This window comes from Salvelinus sp. IW2-2015, unplaced genomic scaffold (assembly GCF_002910315.2).
Source record: "Salvelinus sp. IW2-2015 unplaced genomic scaffold, ASM291031v2 Un_scaffold917, whole genome shotgun sequence".
Lineage (NCBI taxonomy): Eukaryota > Metazoa > Chordata > Actinopteri > Salmoniformes > Salmonidae > Salvelinus > Salvelinus sp. IW2-2015.
The window spans coordinates 126,856-148,286 of record NW_019942646.1 but is presented as its reverse complement, the minus strand read 5'-3'; the positions used below and the strand labels follow the sequence as shown (position 1 = coordinate 148,286).

General features: G+C 47.3%; 1 protein-coding gene across 1 annotated transcript in view; it reads right to left on the bottom strand.

Annotated features, from left to right (window-relative positions):
- LOC112069146 (supervillin-like) overlaps positions 1–21,431 on the bottom strand; it is a 108,749-nt gene that overhangs the window by 36,526 nt on the left and 50,792 nt on the right. The window contains 13 exon segments of the mRNA XM_070438429.1: positions 1,970–2,128; positions 2,425–2,597; positions 3,009–3,186; positions 3,431–3,508; positions 3,777–3,869; positions 4,491–4,581; positions 9,027–9,044; positions 9,046–9,105; positions 10,451–10,589; positions 14,761–14,989; positions 16,451–16,568; positions 18,501–18,824; positions 19,151–19,243. Of these exon segments, the coding sequence (XP_070294530.1) occupies positions 1,970–2,128; positions 2,425–2,597; positions 3,009–3,186; positions 3,431–3,508; positions 3,777–3,869; positions 4,491–4,581; positions 9,027–9,044; positions 9,046–9,105; positions 10,451–10,589; positions 14,761–14,989; positions 16,451–16,568; positions 18,501–18,824; positions 19,151–19,243 (1,753 nt within the window).

Here is a 21,431-nt window from a genome sequence, read left to right as displayed (position 1 = left end):
TTATTTGGTGTGACCACCCTTTGCCTTCAAAACAGCATCAATTCTTCTAGGTACACTTACACACAGTTTGAAGGAACTCGGCAGGTAGGTTGGCACAATCATCTGGAGAACTATCCACAGTTTTTCTGTGGATTTAGGCAGCCTCAGGTGCTTCTCTCTCTTCATGTAATCCCAGACAGACTCGATGATGTTGAGATCAGGGCTCTGTGAGGGGCCATACCATCACTTCCAGGACCCCTTGTCCTTCTTACCGCTGAAGATAGTTCTTAATGACTTTCGCTGTCTGCTTGGGGTCGTTGTCATGCTACAGAATACATTTGGGGCCAATCAGATGCCTCCCTGATGGTATTGCATGATGGATAAGTATCTGCCTGTACTTCTCAGCATTGAGGAGACCATTAATTCTGACCTAATCCCCAACTCCATTTACAGAAATGCAGCCCCAAACTTGCAAGGAACCTCCACCATGCTTCACTGTTGCCTGCAGACACTCATTCATGTACTGCTCTCTGGCCTGTCGGCAAACAAACTGCCTTCTGCTACAGCCAAATATTTCACATTTTGACTCATCAGTCCAGAGCACCTGCTGCCATTTTTCTGCACCCAGTTCCTGTGTTTTGGTTCATAGTTGAGTCGCTTGGCCTTGTTTCCACGTCGGAGGTATGGCTTTTTGGCCGCACATTTTCCATGAAGGCTTCTGACCAGACTTCTCCAGACAGTAGATGGGTGTTACCAGGGTCCCATAGTTTTCTGCCAATTCTGAGCTGATGGCACTGCAGGACATCTTCCGATTGCGAAGGGAAGTAAGCATGATGTGTCTTTCATCTGCTGCAGTAAGTTTCCTTGGCCGACCACTGCATCTACAGTCCTCAACGTTGCCCGTTTCTTTGTGCTTCTTCAAAAGAGCTTGGACAGCACATCTGGAAACACCTGTCTGCCTGGGAGAGACTGATGCAGTTTAACTACCTGATGTCTTGTTGCTGTGCTCAGTCTTACCATGCTGTATGACAGTAAACTGTCTTCAGCAACCTCACCTTGTTAGCTGAGTTTGGCTGTTCCTCACCCAGTTTTATTCCTCCTACACAGCTATTTCTGTTAATGATTGTGTTTCAACCTACATATTGAATTGATGATCATTAGCACCTGTTTGGTATAATTGTTTAATCAAACACCTGACTATAGGCCTACAAAATCCCTGACTTTGTGCAAGTGTACCTCYAAGAATTMATGCTGTTTTGAAGGAAAAAGGACGGTCACACCAAATATGGATTTGATGTAGATTTTTCTTCTGTTCACTCACTTTGCATTTACTTAATTGATAAATATAATCTATTAACATGTCTATTTTTGAAAAGCATTCTTACTTTACAGCATTTTTTCACACCCGTCTAAAACTTTTGCACAGTACTGTATGCATGTGTGTAAACTACATGTTTTAACTATCCCGCCATGATGCGCTTTCTCTTTTGAACTCTAATCCATTTCCTAGTCCATCCCTCACCGACACTCTCTTATCTGATGGATAAATGAATCCCTCCTTAGTGAACCACGTCAGTGAAAAACATCTGTGTTTGATGTGACGCAACATTCTATGTACGCAGAAGGTAACGCCTGGTCAGACCCAAAAATGCAGCTTGTCAGAACCAGAATGGTGCCTATCTACTGTTTTTGAGCAACGCTCAATGTCAACATCCTGATTTTGAACTGATGGCTTGCCCCAAAACCAAAGTTGGTTAGACGCTTTAAAGTGGACCTAAAAAAATGGCGATTAGTACATATCCCACACTATCTATATGCCTCTTTGTCAAATGAATGGGAAAGATACTATAGACACATACAGTAACTAACAAAATTCCCAGGTTCTGGAATCCTGGAAGATTCCTGGAATAAGATGGAATCTTTCAACCAGTATTTCTGCAAATGTTATAACCTTACTATGGGCAGATAAGTAGCGCAGTAGGAATCTCACCTTTGACCTGCATCAACATGAGGTTCTTGTAGGGCACAGCGCTGTTGTTGGACATCTGCTCGGAGATGTTGACGCTCCTCAGACTCACGTTGTTTAAGTTCTCCTTACTGGCCAGCCCAGCCAGGGCCGTATCAGAGCACATCTGAGTACTAGTATTCACTAAAACACACAGGAGGAGGACTCTTATTCACTAAAACACACAGGAAGAGGACTCTTATTCACTAAAACACACAGGAGGATGACTGAGCAGTGTGTGCAAATATTAAGGGTGCACACAGATTCTGTGCTTCGGTAAAACTTCCTAATTATAAATGCACTCTTACAACACTCTTAAGCTCCTATGACAGTAGAATAAGAGTTCAATATAAAGCCTTCTGATGGCATGTAGCTAAACCTTTGAAATGGTCTCTAATACAAGTAACACACATACATGTAACAAATAGACACACACTCACACTTCTCATCCTTCATCCTCTTGCTCTCTATGATGCCGATGTTGAGTCTCTGCTCAGTGTACTCGTGTCTGARGTCCTCCCTGGCCGCCAGCATCTTCAGAGGGTTCTTAGACGACTGGACGTTCCTAGACGGTCTTACTGCCCGTTTGTGCTGCGCTAAGGCTGAGGTCAACCTGGATAGGGAAAGAGGCGAAAGAGACGGGGCGAGGGACAGAGAGAGAGAGAGAGAGAGCGGGACAGTGAGAGAGAGAGAGCGGGACAGAGAGAAAGCGGGACAGAGAGAAAGCGGGACAGAGAGAAAGCGGGACAGAGACAAAGCGGGACAGAGACAAAGCGGGACAGAGACAAAGCGGGACAGAGATACAGAGAGAGACAGACAGAAAGCGGGACAGAGATACAGAGAGAGACAGACAGAAAGCGGGACAGAGGGCAAGTAGATGTAGTAAAACTCCATGCAATGTAACTACACCCAATGCCATATGTCTTCTCTGACCAAAGATTTTCCTGATTCCAGAAATATTCCAACCAGAATTTTGTAAACCTAGAGCAAATCCTTCATTATTTGGTGAAATCGTTATGCTTACTTTGGTGCCTGAGTGCCAAAGATGGCATCAAAGTCATCGTCGATCTCGATCCTGCTGGGCATGCATGGGAAGTCAGCCACGTGACGGTAGAACTTGGAGAAGATCTCATCGTCCATCCTCATCACCTCCTTCACAGCCTTCTCTGTCACGGTCAGAGTGGTCTCCTGAAGATCTGTCACTGATAGAAACACAAAGGTCAAACTCCTACTGGAACAGACTACTGGCACAAACTACTGGCACAAACTACTGGCACAAACTACTGGCACAACAGTATAGCTTCCTTCCTCACAAGCTACACTGGTATTCCATATTTGATCTCGTCTCCCAAACACCCTCTTGAAAAACCCTTAACCGGATACGCCACTGAAAAGCTAGCAACTCGATGGCGTGGGTAAAGACAACTGAAAAATGTCAGCACCAACCTCCACTGTTCAGACGTCCCAAAAAGGTCTCCACTTTATCCAGCTTTTTATCCGACTCCAAGTTCATCTCTGGTCTGGCTTCATTTCGTGGTGGAAGTTAGACGAAACAGATTGTACTTCATGATACAGTGAGGTCATGTTGTGATTGTACGTTCAAAGAACATGTGACTAGGGAATGCAAAAATTCTGGTAGCTTTCCAAAAATCTCGGTTGGAAGATCAGGATGGAAAAAGCAGGAAATCCATGAATCCTCCAACCAAGATTTCTGGGAAAACCTGGGAATTTTAGGAAAGTGATTGAAATTTTGCAATTCCACATTGCATCCTTTGTGGACTGTATGACTGACCCTCCTGAAGTTTGTACCCAGTCACACTGCTCTTGAGTTTGGTGGAGACYGGAGACAGGATAGGGCTGATGGCTGAGGAAGAGACTGTCAGACCTGCAAACACAAACACACACAAACTGAGAGGACAGAATAACCWAACTGGGTAGCCTTCTTTTAACACCACACAGCTAACAGTGATATATTTAAACGATAAGGCACGAGGGGGTGTGGTATATGGCCAATATACCATGGCTAAGGGCTGTTCTTAAGCATGATGCAAAGGGGAGTYCCTGGACATAGCCCTTAGCAGTGGTATATTGGCCATATAACACACACACACACGTGCCTTATTGCTTATATATTTACTAACGTTATTAGAGAAGTCAAAAACAGAGGTTGTCATACCCATGGTCTGATATACCATGGCTGTCTGCCAATCAGCATTCAGGGCTCAAACCACCCAGTTTATAATATGCTTTAATAACTAGTAAGCCAATTCAAAATCATACATTGAGGTCAACAAAGAGTTGCGAGAGTTACAGAGATGAGACAAGACTGTAAATACCAATTGGATATCACGAAATTGGGGAGGGAAAAAAATTGGTAAATAATAAAAAATACAAAGGAATGGTGTGAGTGGACAGGAAATGATCAGACAAATGGACCATCTGTGCTCTAACCTTTCTTGACCATGCGTTCGGTCACAGTGTACTGGGTGGAGTCGTTGGCCCTTACCTTTAGACTCCCAGGCCTCCTCCCTTGTAGAGATCTGCTTCCTCTCCTCTATGGACATCTGAGCCTGGATCTCCATCTCCTTTCCCATCCTCTGGAACAAAGTTACATATACAGTTAACACAGTTACATACTACAGTTACATCTACTGTTACAGTTACATATACTACCGTTTGGGGCTCACTTAAGAATGTCCTCGTTTTTCCAGAAAGCATACATAACGAAGTGCAAATCACATAAGAAGATAGTGTTGACAGAGGTATTAAAATAATGGACTTTTAATTGGAAATAATGTTCATCAAAACTTTGCTGTTCGTCAAAGAATATCCCGCCATATGCAGCAATACAGCCTATGCAGGACCTCTTCGCATTCGTAGTTTGTCAGATTTTTGTGAAGGTAATCTGAAGACGATATTCACCCATGCTTTCCATGAACAGCCTCCACAAGTTGGATAGGCTTTGATGGGTCACTTGCTTACGTACCATATGTACAAGATCTGCTCCCAGCACATGCTGCATAGGGTATCGAGATCCGGTAGACTGTGCTGGCCACTCCACTTCAAGACATAAATACCAGCTGACTTTTCCCTAAATAGTTCATGGCATAGTTTTGAAGCTGTGCTTGGGTCATTCTGTGTTTTTTCGGTCTTGTTGGTTTTGAAGAAATTGGCTGCAATGTAAGCGCGTCCACAGGCATGTATAGCATGCGTTGTCAAAATGGCAGTGATGCCATGCCTTCGTTCCAAGAGTCCCTTTACCCTGTAGCAAATCGTCCCAAGTTTACACACCACACCAATAGCACCTCAGAACCATGCAATGCCTGCACCATGGCTTGAAGATGGCGTCAGGACACCCCTCTCATGCGTCTCAACAAAATGTTCTTGTTTTGATCGCGAACAACCTCAAATTAGATTTACAAACACATTTTTTTCGCCAGTCTCCTCTGTCCAGTGTCGTAGTTCTTGATGCCTTTAATCTTTTTGTTGGCCAGTTGTGAGAATTAGTTTTGACAACATGCCTGAGAAGACAACTTCACTGCTGACGTATGAGACTGGTGTTTTAGCGGGTATAATTGGTAATGAAAAGCTTGCCAGTTTGAGGACCTTGAGGACGTCTGTTCTCAAGCTGACACTATTGCGAATGTTCTAGTCAGTCTTGCTCAGTTGTGCACCGGGGCTCCATCCTCTTTTTATTCTGGTTAGGCAGTATTGCGCTGTTTGTGAAGGGAGTAGTACACGTTGTACGAGATCTTCAGTTTCTTGGCAATTTTCTCGCATGGAATAAGACTGTCATTTTCTCAGACAACCAGACATAGATGACAGTTCAGAAGAAAGTTCTTTGTTTCTGGCATTTGAGAGCCTGTAAATCGAACTCATAAATGCTGATGCTCGAGATATTCAAGCTAGTAAGAACACTTGGCAAGTGGTTATGGTGTATCTATAATAGAGTAGATCTTTCAGCTGTGCATAATTTATAATTAGCGAATTTTCTAAATGAGACTACAACATTACTCCATTCTTAACAAAGTGATAACTGTTGATGGATGTAACGCCGGAACACAAGAGGTAGACATGTGTGATTACACGAGGATGATGGTTCTATAATGGGCCTTGCACTCCTATGACATATTCCATTAAAACCTGACGATTTCCAAGCTAACACAGTAATTTACAACATTAAACTGTCTACACTGTATTTTTGATCCAATTGGATGTTATTCTTAATGTACAGAAAATAGCTTTTCTTTCAAAAACAAGGACATTTGTAAGTGACCCCAAACTTTTGAACGTATGTACACTGTACACACTGTTACACATTTCCTGTTACACGTACACTGTTAAAGTATTATGGTACACATCTGTTACAACACACAGTTTACATATCCTGTTACACAGAGTTACCATGCACGTTATGACAGTACCGCGTCAAAGTTAGACGACACCTACTCATCAAAGGGGGTTTTTTTTCTTCATTTTATACGAATTTTCTACATTGGTAGATAGTGACGACATCAAAACTATGAAATAACACATATGGAATCATGTAGTAACCAAAAAGTGGTTAAACAAAATCAAAATGTATTTTAGATTTGAGAATTTCTTTCAAGTAGCACCATTTGCTTGATGACAGGCTTTGCACGCTCTTTGCATTCAAGTCAACCAGCATCACCTGAAGTGCTTTTCCCAACGTCTTGAAGGAGTTCCCACATATGCAAGCACTTTTGTTGGCTGCTTCTTCCTTCACTCTCAGTCCAACTCCATCAAACCATCTCAATTGGGGTTGATGGTCGGGTGATCTTGTGGAGGCCAGTGTCATTCTGATGGCAGCAATCCATCACTCTCCTCTTTCGGAAATAGCCCTTTAAACAGCCTGGAGGGGTGTTGGGTCATTGTCCTGTTGAAAACAAATGATAGTGGGACTAAGAGCAACCAGATGGGATGGCGTTCGCTAACAGAATCGTGTGGTAGCCATGCTGTAAGTGTGGCCTGTGGAATTGGGGAAAAAAATCATACCAGTCACCAGCAAAGCACCCCCAACACCTCCCTCCTCGCATGCTCACGGTGGGAACCACACATGCATAGATATCCATTCACCATACTCTGCGGTCTGGAACAAAAATCTTCAAATTGGACTCATCAGACCGACAAGGACAGATTTCCACTGGTCTAATGTCCATTCTCGTGTTTCTTGGCCAAGGCAAGTCCTTCTATCTGTTTCCTTTAGTAGTGGTTTCTTTGCAAAAATTCCGACCACGAGCCTGATTCACGCAGCCTCCTCTGAACCAGTTGTTGAGTGTATTTGTTAACTAGAACATCTGAGCCTATTGATTTGGGCTGAAAATCTGAGGTGCAGTTAACTCTAATGAACTATCCTCTGCAGCAGAGGTAACTTTGGTTCTTCTTTGTGTGGCGCGGTCCCAATGAGAAGCCAGTTTCATCATAGCCGCTGATGGTTTTTGTCGATGTGCACTTGAAGAAACTGTCCAAATTCTTGAAATTTTTCCGGTTTGACTCACCTCATGTCTTAAAGGTATGATGGACTGTCATTTTCCTCTATTATTTGAGCTGTTCTTGCCATAATATGGACTTGGTCTTTTCCAAATAGTTGGCTATCTTCTGTGTACCAGCCCTATCTTGTCACAACACAAATGGATTCGCTCAAGACGCATAAAGCAGGAAAGAAAATACACAAATTAACTTTTAAACAAGGCACACCTGTTAATTAAAATGCATTCCAGATGATACCTCATGAAGCTGGTTAGAGAGAATGCCAAGAGTGTGCAAAGCATCAAGAGCAAAGTTGGCTCACTTTTGGAAGAATCTTCAAAAATATAGAAATATATTTGCTTTGTTTAACACTTTTTTGTTACTACATGAATCCATATGTCGTTATGTCATAGTTTGTTGAGATTCACTAATATCTACCAATGTAGAAAATAAGTAAAAAAATAAATGAAAAACCCTTGAATGAGTAGGTGTCAAACCTTTAACTGTACTGTATACTGTTATATCACACTGTTAGATACATTGTTGCACACTGATCAAATATATTACATATCCTGTTTCAAATACTGTTAATACTATTTACCACACTGGTTTCTCAAATACTATTACACGACCGCTGTTCAATACTATTACACACTGTTAAATACTATACACACTGTTACAAAATACTATTACACCACTGTTACAAATACTATTCATTATACTGTTACAAACTGTTACTGTACATAATACTGTTAAAATACTTCATATACTGTTACAAATGTACTTTTACAGTACACACTTATTCCACGTTCCTGAACACACCGACACACATAGTTCAGATGCTGTACAGAGGACAAATCTGTAACAGGCCACTGTTTATTCCCACGTCCCTCTGAACACACCCCGACCACACAGGTTCAGATGCTGTACAGGAAGTACTATCTGTAACAGGCCAGTGTTTTTCCAACGTTCTCTGAACACACCCCGACACACACAGGTTCAATGCTGTACGGAAGTATTATCTGTAACAGGCCAGTGTTTATCCACGTCCCTCTGAACACCACCGGACACATACAGGTTCAGATGCTGTAACAGGAAAGGACTATCTGTAAATGTTGGTCGTCTCCCCAAATGGCACTGTTTCCACTTGATCCAAACCACAAAAACCCTTGGAAATGAAGCAACACAGTACAGCAGCTGTTGTCTTGTAGAATAGTATTCATTCTAACAATACTTCTCATTCCCAGTAAAACCAAGGGGTAGGGCAGAAAGAGGTGACAGAGGAATAGGATGAGTAGGACAAGGGGAGGTGATCATGTGTAGACAAGACACACACGTTAACACAGTCCTTATTCAGTGACAGGCATGACGGTATATGGAAAAACCGATTTCCGCTTCCTAAAAAGGCCCCTATTCATTTTATAGTGCCACTTTAGACCGGACCCTTGACAAAGGTGTGCACTACATAGGGAATATGGTGCCATTTAGACGCAAGCCCAAGTACCAGGCAGAACAGTTGAACATGCGATGCAGGTCAGGTGCATGTTCTTACCTGACTGCGAGGGTCAATAAACTTGGCACTTATGGCCAAGGGAGATGGGAGGAGAATATGTGGAGGAAAACACAGGTTCCTAAGGAATGAGGTGAATGGACAGACATGGTTCCTAAGGACAGAGGTGAATGGATAAGACAGGTTCCTAAGGACAGAGTGAATGGATAAGACAGGTTCCTAAGGACAGAGGTGAATGGATAAGACAGTTCTAAGACAGAGGTGATGGAAAGACAGGTTCCTAGGACAGAGGTGATTGGAAAAGACAGGTTCCTTAAGGACAGAGTGATGATAGACAGGTTCCTAAGACAGAGGCGAATGATAAGACAGGTTCCTAAGGACAGAGCGATTGGATAGACAAGGTTCCAAGGACAGAGGCGATGGAAAAGACAGGTTCCTAAGGACAGAGGCGATTGGAAAAGACAGGTTCCTTAAGGACAGAGGCGTTGGAAAAGACAGGTTCCTAAGGACAGAGGCGATGGAAAGACAGGTTCCTAAGGACAGAGGGGATTGGATAAGACAGGTTCCTAAGGACAGAGGCGAATGGATAAGACAGTTTCCTAAGGACAGAGGCGAATGGATAAGACAGGTTCCTAAGGACAGAGGCGTAATGATAAGACAGGTTCCTAAGGACAGGCGATTGAAATTAGACAGGTTCCTAAGGACAGAGGCGATGGAAAAGACAGGTTCCTAGACATAGGTGATTGGATAGTGCGTAAGAGAAGAAGAGATGTGGATCAATGGTGGCTGGTGTCACTTTAAAATCAGAGGACAGGCTCATACCTATAGTAAATGGCTGGAATGGAATTGTATCAAACACATGGTTTTCATTCCATTCCAACCATTACTATGAGCTCGTCCTCCAGCCACCACTGACGTGGAAAATGAGGAGGAAAAATGACAGTCAGGCAGAGATACAGAGAGATGCTAGAGAAAGGATGCCGAGGAGATGGCCTGATGACTCAKACTGAATTCTTCTGCTGCTCTATCGTTRGCTACATGCTTCAGTCTGAAACTGCCATCAATMAAGTAGTTTGTGGTGATSTCATAATGAGGAMTGTTGTACAAAACAAAGTKATCAGCGATTGGATCGTCTCCAACCAATCAGAGTATCAAAGAGAATGACGAATTTTCAAAAACGCCACTTTACCCACGTGTGTCCTGACTCTGGCCCAACCCATCAGTTTCTGGCACCAATCAGATGGTCTAGAATYGATTTKCATTCTAGAAATCGTCGGGGAGGTACTCAGATCCAGACCCATTACGMAGAAGAAACTAACATCCGTGGCGTAGCGTTTGGCCGGAGCAAGGAGTTWGGGTAGCCAGGCTAGAGGAGAGTTACCATAACATTCACAACCAGAAATGATCATTCACAAGTTGTGATAGAGACCAGGAGCAGAGAGACACACTGCTGGAAGACAACTCACAGAGATTATTTTGGATAAATCAAGTCTGAAGTCATGATGGGGMGTCCAGGGCTGAAGCAGACTGAGGGAGGGTTCCCCAGTCAAATCTTTAGCTGGTTCACAATGTCTTTTCCCCTTTAAAGAGAGAGGGAGACAACATCTACAGCATCACCTGAGCCCCTCACATGAATTGCAACGGCATGCAACAGTGGAGGCTGGTGAAGGGAGGACAGTTTATCGGAATGTCTGGAATGGAGCAGTATCAAACTCACTCATTCCAGTCARTCGGTTTCAGKCATTATTATGAGCCCGTCCTCTGATTTAACGTGGCACCAGCCACCACTGACATGCAAYTGTTAAATGTTTAATCATTAACATTTACAGAGGTTGCTTGAATGTGAAGTAATCGTTAACTGGCCAATCGTTAACGCTGCTGTACCCAACGCCATTCAATTCAGCACATAAAACAGGGACCTAGACAAGTCGGTGTTGACCATTTTGTTCAGTCACTACTGGCTTAGAGTAATATTCTTTGCTATTGATGAATCCCGTTTCTCTCCGTCACCAGTATGCAGTGTGCGGTACAAAAAGCAATCATTTTGAGCAGAATAAAAAGACGGTGACTGGCAGCATCACAGCAACAAACATGTCGCATCTTATCTCTAAACACAATAGCGTAGCTATATCGACTTCAAATCAAGCAAAAGTGCAAGCCAATGTGTTCGTCAGCAGCATTCCAAACCACCAGAGGTACAATAGGTTAGCGTCAGACCAAAGCAACACTGAAGAGCAGCGTAACAACGAGAGACTAGGTTGTACACATTCCCTTTCATTTCCACCAAATGTTCCTGAAATCCACAGATTTCCCAGCGAAGGATACGCAGAGGGAATCACTGAGGGAAGATAAGGCGAATATAGCATTACATCCGGGAAATCCCGTTGGATACCAGAATCAGAGGGAATAAGCATTACATCCGGAATCCCGGTTGGAAGATTCCAGAATCAGAGGAGATAAGCATTACATCCGGGAATACCGCACAACGGGATTTCTGGAAAAACCTGAAAAATGTGGAAAATGACTCGAACCGTTGCAACCCTGCGCGACCACAGCAACACTGAACGCACGTGAACAACAGAACACATGAGACTGAAAGAAAGCAGCAGGTGTCCAACAAAGCTCAGTGGACACCGTTGGCACATGGGCCTTGGCACAGCACCGTGGTCAGGTCTTACCGCACAGCTGCTCAGACACAGTGGACAGCAGCAAAATCATCAATAACCATCCCTTTCCTCCTGAAACACTGGGAAACACAACACAGGGGAAAAAGTCCATATATGAATTTTGAGAGTGGTTACTTTTCTCCAGACCCATGCCCTTTCTTTACCAAAACGTGAGGGGGTAACGCGTTATTTGCTTCAACTGCGGATTTGCCCTTTAAATCAAAGGATTAATAGTTCGTTAAAACGAGGACCTTTTGCGTTATTCCAATATATACTTGTGACATTAATAGATATATCATTGACGTCATGGCATTCAGCAGCAACACATAATTGTAAAACAAGCTCTTGTGAAGCAGTAGTTCCAGTGAGGACTCAATCTTCCAGCTAGTTGACATTTAGACTGCATCTCATCATGGTCTGAATAGACAAGGGAGGTTTTCTTCCACAAGCCCGCGACTTGCTGAATTCCAGCAGGAGACTGGCACTGGAAATACCATCCCCCTCCTCGCTCAGGGAGACTGGGCACACTACCCCCCTTCCCTCCCAGGGAGACCGTGGCCCGAGTACCGGCCTCCTCCCTCCCCGGGAGACTGGCACATACCGCCCCCTTGCCAGACGGAGACTGGCACGCATACCCCGCCCCCTCACCAGGAGACGACTTGGCACCCAAATACCCCGCCCTGCCACATGGAGACTGGGCAACCATATGCCCGCCCCTCTTCGCCAGGGAGACTCCCGCGACGAAACCGCGCACCCCCGAGGGATACTGGCAACATATTCCCCCTTCGCGCCAGGATGATGGACTTAGCTAGCGATACCACCCCCTTCTCGCCCAGGGAGACTAGCAACCATAACGACCCCCGCTCCCCAGGAGCTAGCAGCGACCAAATACACCCACCGCCTCGCCAAGAGGACTAAGCACCATAGTCCCTCCCCCACCCATGCACCCCATGGAGAGAGGACTCGTAGGACCATAACCCGTCGCTTCCGATGGGATCACTGGCACCCCTAATCTCCCCTTTCGTGGGGCGTAGTCGTAGTCTCGAGCACTCCTTATTCCCCTTCCTCGCCCAGGGAAGAACTAGCACATACCGCTCCCCTTCCCCCAAGGTGAGACTAGGCACTCATACCCCCCTCCGCAGAGGATGTAAGCTTCGGCGGACCAATACTCGCTGATTGATAGTGCCCCCTCTCAGGGATATTCTTCCAGGCACCATATTTCCCTCTATTCCTCACCCAGGAGACTGTGCAAGCCATACCCCCCCCTACCCACAGTGGAGACTAGCGTACGCAGTGAGAGGGTTCCTCTCGCCCTCCTATGGGACTCTGAGCACCATATCCTCTGTTTGGTCCCTCTTGTTGCAGTTTGTTCTTTTGATTCTGGTTTGTGTTGATCAGGGGTGGTCCCCAGGGAAGACTCGTGCACCATACCTAGTATCTATCACTTCCCGTCATCCCAGGGAGACTATCACCATAAACACCCCCCACTCCCCTCCCCAGGGATAGCTGAGCACCATGCGCTCTCTCCATCCCCGCCTGGCCGCGCATGTGGAGAGCTGGCAACCGCAATACCCCCTTCCCCTATGAGGAGACTAGCTCCTATCGAGTGTTGTTTCCCTCAGGGAGACTACACGACCAGCCAGGGAGATGCATGCACCAGATACCTCCCACTCTCCCCTAGGGAAAACGCCCTGGGGGCGTGGGGGCAACCATTACTTCGCCGCCCTCCCCAGGGAGGACTGGCATCCATAACGCACCCCCCACTCACCCTCCATAGGGTGTATGATCTGGTCACCGATACTGCTGCGTTGCACTCTTTCCCAGGGGAGACTTTGGCTACTCACATAACCCTGGCCCCTCGCGCCCCCATATACTGGGAACTGGCAGCCATACCTCGCCCTCTCCCCTAGGGAGACTTTAGCTATCCATGCGGCCATCCGAGGAGACATGCAACAATAAACGGTCACTCCCCCTCTCCTCCCCTAGGAGACTGGGGCACCATTAATGACCCCTCCTGCCGATTACCCGCAGGGGAGAACTGGGCCACAATTAACGCCCCCACTCCCTCCCTCAGGGGACGACGAGCATACCACCCCCCGCCCCTGACCTCCAGGGGATACTGCGGCACACTAACCACACCTTCCACTCCGCCGCTCCCAGGGCAGAGCTATGGCACCAGATAACCCCATACCCCCACTCCCTCTTTCCCGGAGGGAATACCTCCCCGGCAACCGTACCCTGCCCCCCCCTCCAGGCGAGAACTGGGCACATACCCGCCGCTCCCGCCAGGGAGACTAGTCAACCACCCCAGGTCGCAGACTAGCACCCACCGTGCCCCAGGGAGACTAGCACAACCAATAGGGCCTCCGGCCCTTCCCCTCCCTTAGGCGAGGAACTCGGCACCAACACTACCCTCACCCTCACTAGGGGAGACTGGCACCATAACCCCCAGCTTCCCCTCCTGGAGACTGGCACCATATCCTCCACCTCCCGGGGAGACGGGCACCAAACCCCCCCCCCCCAGGGCATACCTGGCACCAATAGCCCCCCGTCCCTCCAGCGGCGAGATCTAGCACGACCCCGCCCCGCAGGGAGACTAGCACCATAGTGCCCCTCTCCCTCCCTCCCCTAGGGAGACTGGAAACCATAACCCCTTTTCCTCCCAGGGAGAACTCAGCACCATACACCTCCGGCCTAGTAGGGTGGGCTGTGGCTGAATGCGTCCCCCACCCCCTCGGCCTATGGGATAGCTTGGCCACCGTGGGGTGGTATGCCTGAGTCTGGCGCCTGTCCCGCCGCAGGTAGTATCATGGCACCATGTGCTCCGGAGGTGTGAGGGGGCTGCTTCACTGAACCAGGACTGCGATCTAATTGGGTGCATCGTGTACTAAATTGGGCATATTTATAGTGCCATCTTCTGACCTGGGTGAAGATGCTGGATAGGGTCAACCGTGGTCAAAAAGTAGTGCAAGCGCTGGATCATAAGGGAAACTCGTCTAGCGTTCGCCAGCCTGCACTCAGCGGCTAGCGTCGCCGCCCTTGAGTTGCGCGTGCTTTCACCTCAGGACGGCTTTAGGGCGTCTGGAGCGCTGCCGTATCCCCCCCAATACCTCATGCGCATGGGTGGATCAAGGTGTGGATGGTCAGTGCGGAAGCACGGAGGGCGGACTCCTCGCGGTCCCCACGATACCGTAGATGGGTCGCGGGGCCCGCAGACATGTCCCCTCCTCTCGCGCTCCCCCCCCCGCCCGTGGCGGCCCACAGTGTTTTCTTCTACTGCTATACCGCCGGCGCTAGAATCAGGCGTCGCCTGCATGCGTCTCGAGGTACAGCCGGCCCCTACCGCAGTGCGCGCGCCGTCACTCAAGCGAGGGAGCGATCTACTGACGAGATCGAACCGGCCGGGTTTAGATGGGGTGTTGGGTTTTATTTGTCAGTGGGCTCCTAGCTGTGTCTCTTGGTGGGGCGATCAACTCAGCGCCTAGCGCGCGCTGTTGAGATAATGTGAAGTCTTACCTTTGTTGTAGGTCTGTGCTGCCATCCCATCCCTGTACTGTGGAGTGTCTTCTCAGTCACAAGAAATTTCACCAACTTTCCTGGTTTTCTTATTGATTTCTTCTTTTCTTCCCTGCCAGTCTTCTGTCGCCATGTACCTTCAAAACAGGGCCAGCGGGAGACATTTGGAGAGAAGCCGAGGAGAGAGAACGAAGAGCGAGGAGGAAGAGTCTCAGTTCAGGAAAACACAGTAGCCAGAAATAAAATCCCCTTCACCTTATCCTAAAACAAAGAAAAGGTAAAAATGGGGCAAGAAAGTAGGCCCAGAACCAAAAAAACATATATTTTTCTCAAGGAAAGAACCCTGCCGGCATTGTTCGTAAATCATCGCCCTCATTCGTCTCGATGATTCGTGTACATCATTCAGCTTGTTCAAGAGGACAACAAGTGGTGAATGAAAAACTTTGTCAAACATTAGCGTAAGTGAGCCTGTAAATCACAGCGTGGATACAGGCCGTTACATTAACCAGTTTGACGAGGGCATCGATGACTTTCTGATGTACTGTGGTAACTATATTTGAGCCCTTACATAACCCAATTAAGGCATCATGATTTGCGCTTTCTTGCGGGGCAGACTGGTGGGTCCTCTAATGAGACCTTAGCATAACAAGTTTACTTGCAGGCTATCTATTGAACATCAGCGTGTGGTCATATAGTTCTTTACTATGACACAGTTTAAGGTTAGTCCATGATCTGTTTAAGCTGTCGCGGTACGTGGGATAGTTACGGAGCGTATTGTGCGCCATTACGAAATAACCGAGTACAGGTGGTCTATTCAGTGCTCCTAGACGCGTGGTACTATTATAGCCTTAAATAACGTCTGAGTTTATCAGGTATCATGACTCAGACTGTGGTACTATTAGCCTTAACATAACCAGTTACAGGATCGATGACTCAGGAACTGTTCGGTCGGACGATAATAATCTCCTTATATAAGAAAGGGTTCCAAACGGGACTCCGTTCGGCTTGCGTCCTTCCATGGGAGGAGGAACACGCTTTATGTGGTTCCAGGTAGAACCTCTGTGTAATAGGTTTATTTAATTGTGATTTCCCAAATAGTTTTTCAAAGGGTTCGTCCTATTATGGGTCAATAGCTGAAGAACCGCTATACAGATTTGTATTATGAGGGTATGTGACGGCTCAGTGACTTTGGTGGGGCGGCGCTTTGGCGTTTTTTTGCGAGCAGCCCCTTAATTAACCATGCCATACCGTGCCCGACAATATTCATCCTTGTCCTTGACGTACCTCCTGCCTTGGTAGATGCGATGGTTCCTGAGAGGCTCCTGTCTCGGGCGGGTCGGAAGGACGGTTCGGGACACGCTCGAGAGTTTTGTGTTTTTTGGGTCTTACTGAAGTTCTCTTTCTGGTGGAGCAGACTTCATGCTTCCAGAGGGAGGGACGGACTTGACAGGACATGGGCTCGGGTAGGGTCTGGGGAGGAGGAGGCCTGAGAGGAAGACTGGGCATTTGGGTTGCGTATGGGGGTTATCTGAGATACGGGCTTTGGGTAATGGGCAGTGCGGTGAAATCGCTCTTTCTCTTATCCTGGGGCTTGGGGTGGGTCTGAAAGTGCGGCATGGGTGAAGGGAGGTGCTGAGTGCGTGAGGTAAAGGATGGGTGGCTAGTGTGAGTTGAGAGGGTAACTGGGACTGGGGCTGGGCTGAACAAGTTGGCCTGGTGTGAAGGGATGGAGGTGGATGAGAGTAAAGGCGGGGATGGGGAGGGATGTTTGTGGGGGTGTTGGGTGTAAAGGTTTTGGCAGAGATCTTGGGGAAGTGGGGTGACAAGACTGAATCTTCTGTCTGCCTGGATAGCTGGGCTGTGAGAGGACGACTAGCCTTGGGACCACCACTGTTGTGGCAGCGGTCTCAATGTAACATTCGATGTCGGTGTGAGTTATCCCGTCTGTGTAAACATGAAGAACAGCAACACAATGCACACATGCAATTGTAATAAATCCATAATGAAAGGTCATACTCATCTATACAGAGAGAGAAGCACACGCAACGTAAAATTCACACACGCTCAAGCTCTGTCTTATGTATGTATAGGGGTGTTTTGGTCTGCATGTGAGGGTCCCCCCACCACACTGCCCTCTCCGAGAAAGGAGTTGGTAAATAAAAGACGACCGTGGACCTCTGTTTAAGACAATTATGCTGACACTTCGGAACGGTAACCTGACTACGTTGCTCTCTGGATCTATCAGCTTATCTGCAGAAGAGGTCGCGGTCAATGACTTACACAGGGTAACTGTGTCAATTCTGACAGCATGGCCACAAGCCTACAATCATTTAGCTGATTTTCATTTTGGAATCACAATACAAACAGCCTGTCAGTAACAGTGGGCAGTCCTTTTTGCAATAACGTAGAAGCCACAGGGGCAAATTGTATGTAAAAAAAAAAATACATAAAATGCCTCATGTAGATTCAGTACTGAACATGCTTCAGCATTGTACTTCTGTGATGTGATGGACACAGAAGCATTAGGCGTTAAGACCAAATTCTAACCTAAGTAGGAATAGTCCGTCTGTCTACATGCATGCTTAGTTCACCCCTGGTCAAAAGTAGTGCAGCTATACTACAAGGGAAATACGGGTCCATAGTGGCTTGCTGGTCTTAAAGTACGTGCACTACAAGGGTGAATATGGTGTCATTTGGGAGACATACATGGGTGGTTGGTTGTTTGCTTTTTGCGAGAACGGAGCTGTATGGTAGGGAGCTCCGGGGGTGGCCTCCATGTGATGTCTCTTGTCTTGCCTTGTGCGTCTGCGAATTTCTGCTCTGTGTGTCTCTGTGCTGCAAGCTCTGTGTGGTTCTGTTTCTGCTGCAGCTCCTGTGTGCTCTGTGCCATGCAGCTCTGGTGTGTACTCTGTGCTGCAGACTCTGTGTGTCTCTGTGTGCTCTAGCGCTCTTGTGTTCGTAGCTCGTCTGTGTGTCTCTGTGCTCTGAAGCTCTGTGTGTCTCTGTGCTCTAGCTCTGTGTTGTTCTCTGTGCTGCTAGCTCCTGTGTGTCTCTGTGCTCAGCTCTGTGTGTCCATGTGCTCTAGCTCTGTGGTCTCTGTGCTCTATGCTACTTGGTGTGTGTCTCTGTCTCTAGCTCTGTGTGTACTTGTGCTCTCTGTGTGTGCTCTGTGCTCTAGCTCTGTGGTCTCTGTGCTCTAGCGTCTGTGTGTCTCTGTGGCTCTAGCTCTGGTGTCTCAGGTACTGTCCCTGTGCTACGATGTCATTTTGCAGGGAGGTGCTTCTGCTGCTGCTGCCGTCTCTCTCACTGTCTAGGCTCCACCTGTACAACTCACCCTTTCGTGGCTACCGCTGGGTGCCCGCAGCTGAGCGTGAGGAAGCTGGGGCTCTGGGGCTGTGGTGCTCTGGGGCTGGGGCTCTGGGGCTGTGTGGTCTCTGGTGGTCTGGGGGCTCTGGGGCTGGTGGGGCTGATACTGGCGTGGGCGTGCCCCTGCTGTCTCTGGCTCTCCCTGCCCTCCAGGACCATACGGCTCTCCCTCTCCTCTCCGCCCTCCTTCCGATACATCCTCCTCCTTCCTCTCTCCCTCTGTAGCCAGTGAACGAGCGATCCGGCTCCAGGAAGCCCTTCTCTGTCTCCCCTGCTGTGAGCCTGCTGTGCTCTGACAGGGAAAGGCCAGGGAGTACATTCTGGTTCAGGGCGGACACTGGAGGAGTCCTGCCACCTTGGGTCAGGAGCCTGAAGTACCGTGAGAGAGAGAGAGAAGCGGCGACAGGGTTTAATTCAATTTTGTGCAACAATACACTATCATAGTAGTGAAGGCTGAAATTAGTTGATACAGTTTAGAACTGTTATATATATAAAGGACACACCTCACCCCTATCCCTGTCGCAGGGTGGTAGTGGTGGGGGCAGGGGCAGGGGGCTTTGTAGGAGGACGGCCGTAGATTTCCCAAGTGGTCACCCATGCCGGAGGTCACCGTGGTTACTGTGCAACCGAGACCTGTGAGGTGACAGATGCCACGGAGCGAACCAAGGAAGCGGACAGCGGCTCTAGCTTGACCTGTCTCCCTTTCTTCAGCTGCAGAATAGAAGAGGAGGGAGGGACGGATGGAGTAGAGCGGCGTGAGAGGGAGGTAATAGAGGGACGGGGAGGGAGGGATAGAGGTCGGATAGAGGAGGGATATGAGGGTCCAGGAGAGAGGGCGGATTAGAGGGAGGGATATGACGACGGGTCAGGGAGATGCGAGGCGGAGGGATAGGAGGGAGGCGATAGAGGGTCGCTTGGTACCGTGTGGGATAGGTAGTTTATATTTTGAGGGACTAGTTGGATAGAGGGTCGGGGAGTAGAGTATACGAGGGACGGATAGAGGGGAGGGATAGAGGACGGATAGAGGGTCGGGAGAGGAGGTAAAAGACGATAGAAGCTTAGGGTGCAGGAGAGGGATTATGAAGGAGGTATAGCAGTGGAACGGGAGAGGGAGGTAATAGAGGGACGTGGGAGCTTAGGGAGGTATAGATTGGGCGGCAGAGGTAGACTAGAGGGGACGGGGACGTGAGAGGTACGGGGCGGAAGGGTGAGGGATCGGGAGGAGGGATAGAGGTATAGAGGGAACGGGGAGGGAGGGATAGAGGGACGGATAAGAGGGGCAGGGGGGGAATGGGAGTATGAGGGGGCAGGGGGGAAGGGATAGAGGGGCCGGGGGATTAAGGGATAGAGTGGGCAAGGGGGAAAGGACAGATGCAGTTAGAACAGATGCAGTAAGATATCAGAGCAAGGAGGGCAGCTGTCCAAGCTAAGACCTAAAAAACAAACATGGACCATCGCCAACTCTAAACAAAATATTGCTTCAGACAAGGCCATGAGGTAATTCAGAAAACATAAACCTGTCATATAAATAATGCCATCATTCATAAGTCATAGCCATCCATTAGAAATGATCAATGAAGCATTAATTTCTCTCAATGGAAAGCATGTACACCGAGTATACAAAACATCCATGACATAGACTGACCAGGTAAATCCAGGTGAAAGCTATGATCCCTTATTGATGTCACTTGTTAAATCCACTTCAAATCAGTATAGATGAAGGGGAGGAGACGGGTTAAAGAATGATTTTTAAGCATTGAGACAATTGAGACATGGATTGTGTATGTGTGGAATTCAGAGGGTGAATGGACAAGACAAAACATATAAGTGCCTTTGAACGGGGTATGGTAGTAGGTGCCAGGTGCACCAGTTTGTGTCAAGAACTGCAACGCTGCTGAGTCTTTCTTGCTCAACAGTTTCCCATGTGTATCAAGAATGGTTCACCACCCAAATGACATCCAGCCAACTTGACAACTGTGGGAAGGAAGCGTTGGAGTCAACATGGGCCAGCATCCCCGTGGAACGCTTTCGACACCTTGTAGAGTCCACGTCCTGACGAATTGAGGCTGTACTGAATGTTTTGTACACTCAGTGTAAGTGGCCACTTTCTTTAGTACCCAAATGACATCCAGCCAACTTGGCATTACAATGTCGTGCATTATAATTCCTCCCGCTTTTTTAGGATTCTCTTCTGTGAATAGTCACCACTTTATCCAGATCTGATTGACCTGCAGTACAACCTTACAACAAGCAGCTGCATTCACTTGTGCACAACACAACTTCCTTGCAATCTTTGACGATGGGTCGAAATTTGATGTTCTCTAAATCGACWTACGCATTTATAATTAAACCTAAAATATTCCAGCCAGTTTTATCTAATTACCTTTAGAGTGTACTCTGTGTGCAGGACAAGACAGCCTTTGCATAAAAACGTATATACAAATATAAAAGTAATACATTCATAAATATAATTACTAAAGTCTACATGCATTCTTAATCAGTCATTGGACAAGCATTTTAGAAGAGCAGAACACTCTTCCTAATATTATAATTATAATTATCTTCCTAATATTATAAGAAAACATCTTGGAGGCAGAATAGCATCGTATTCACCAAACACTACGGTCGCTTTCATGCCAACGTTCTGTCAGCAAGTACAACCATGATGCATTGTGGTTCTTCATTCCTGTATGAACGAGGCACTGTGGTTCTTCATTCCTGTATGAACGAGGCACTGTGGTTCTTCATTCCTGTATGAACGAGGCACTGTGGTTCTTCATTCCTGTATGAACGCAGCACTGTGGTTCTTCATTCCTATATGAACGAGGCACTGTGGTTCTTCATTCCTGTATGAACGAGGCATGTGGTTCTTCATTGGCTAATAGTGAAGGCGACGCAC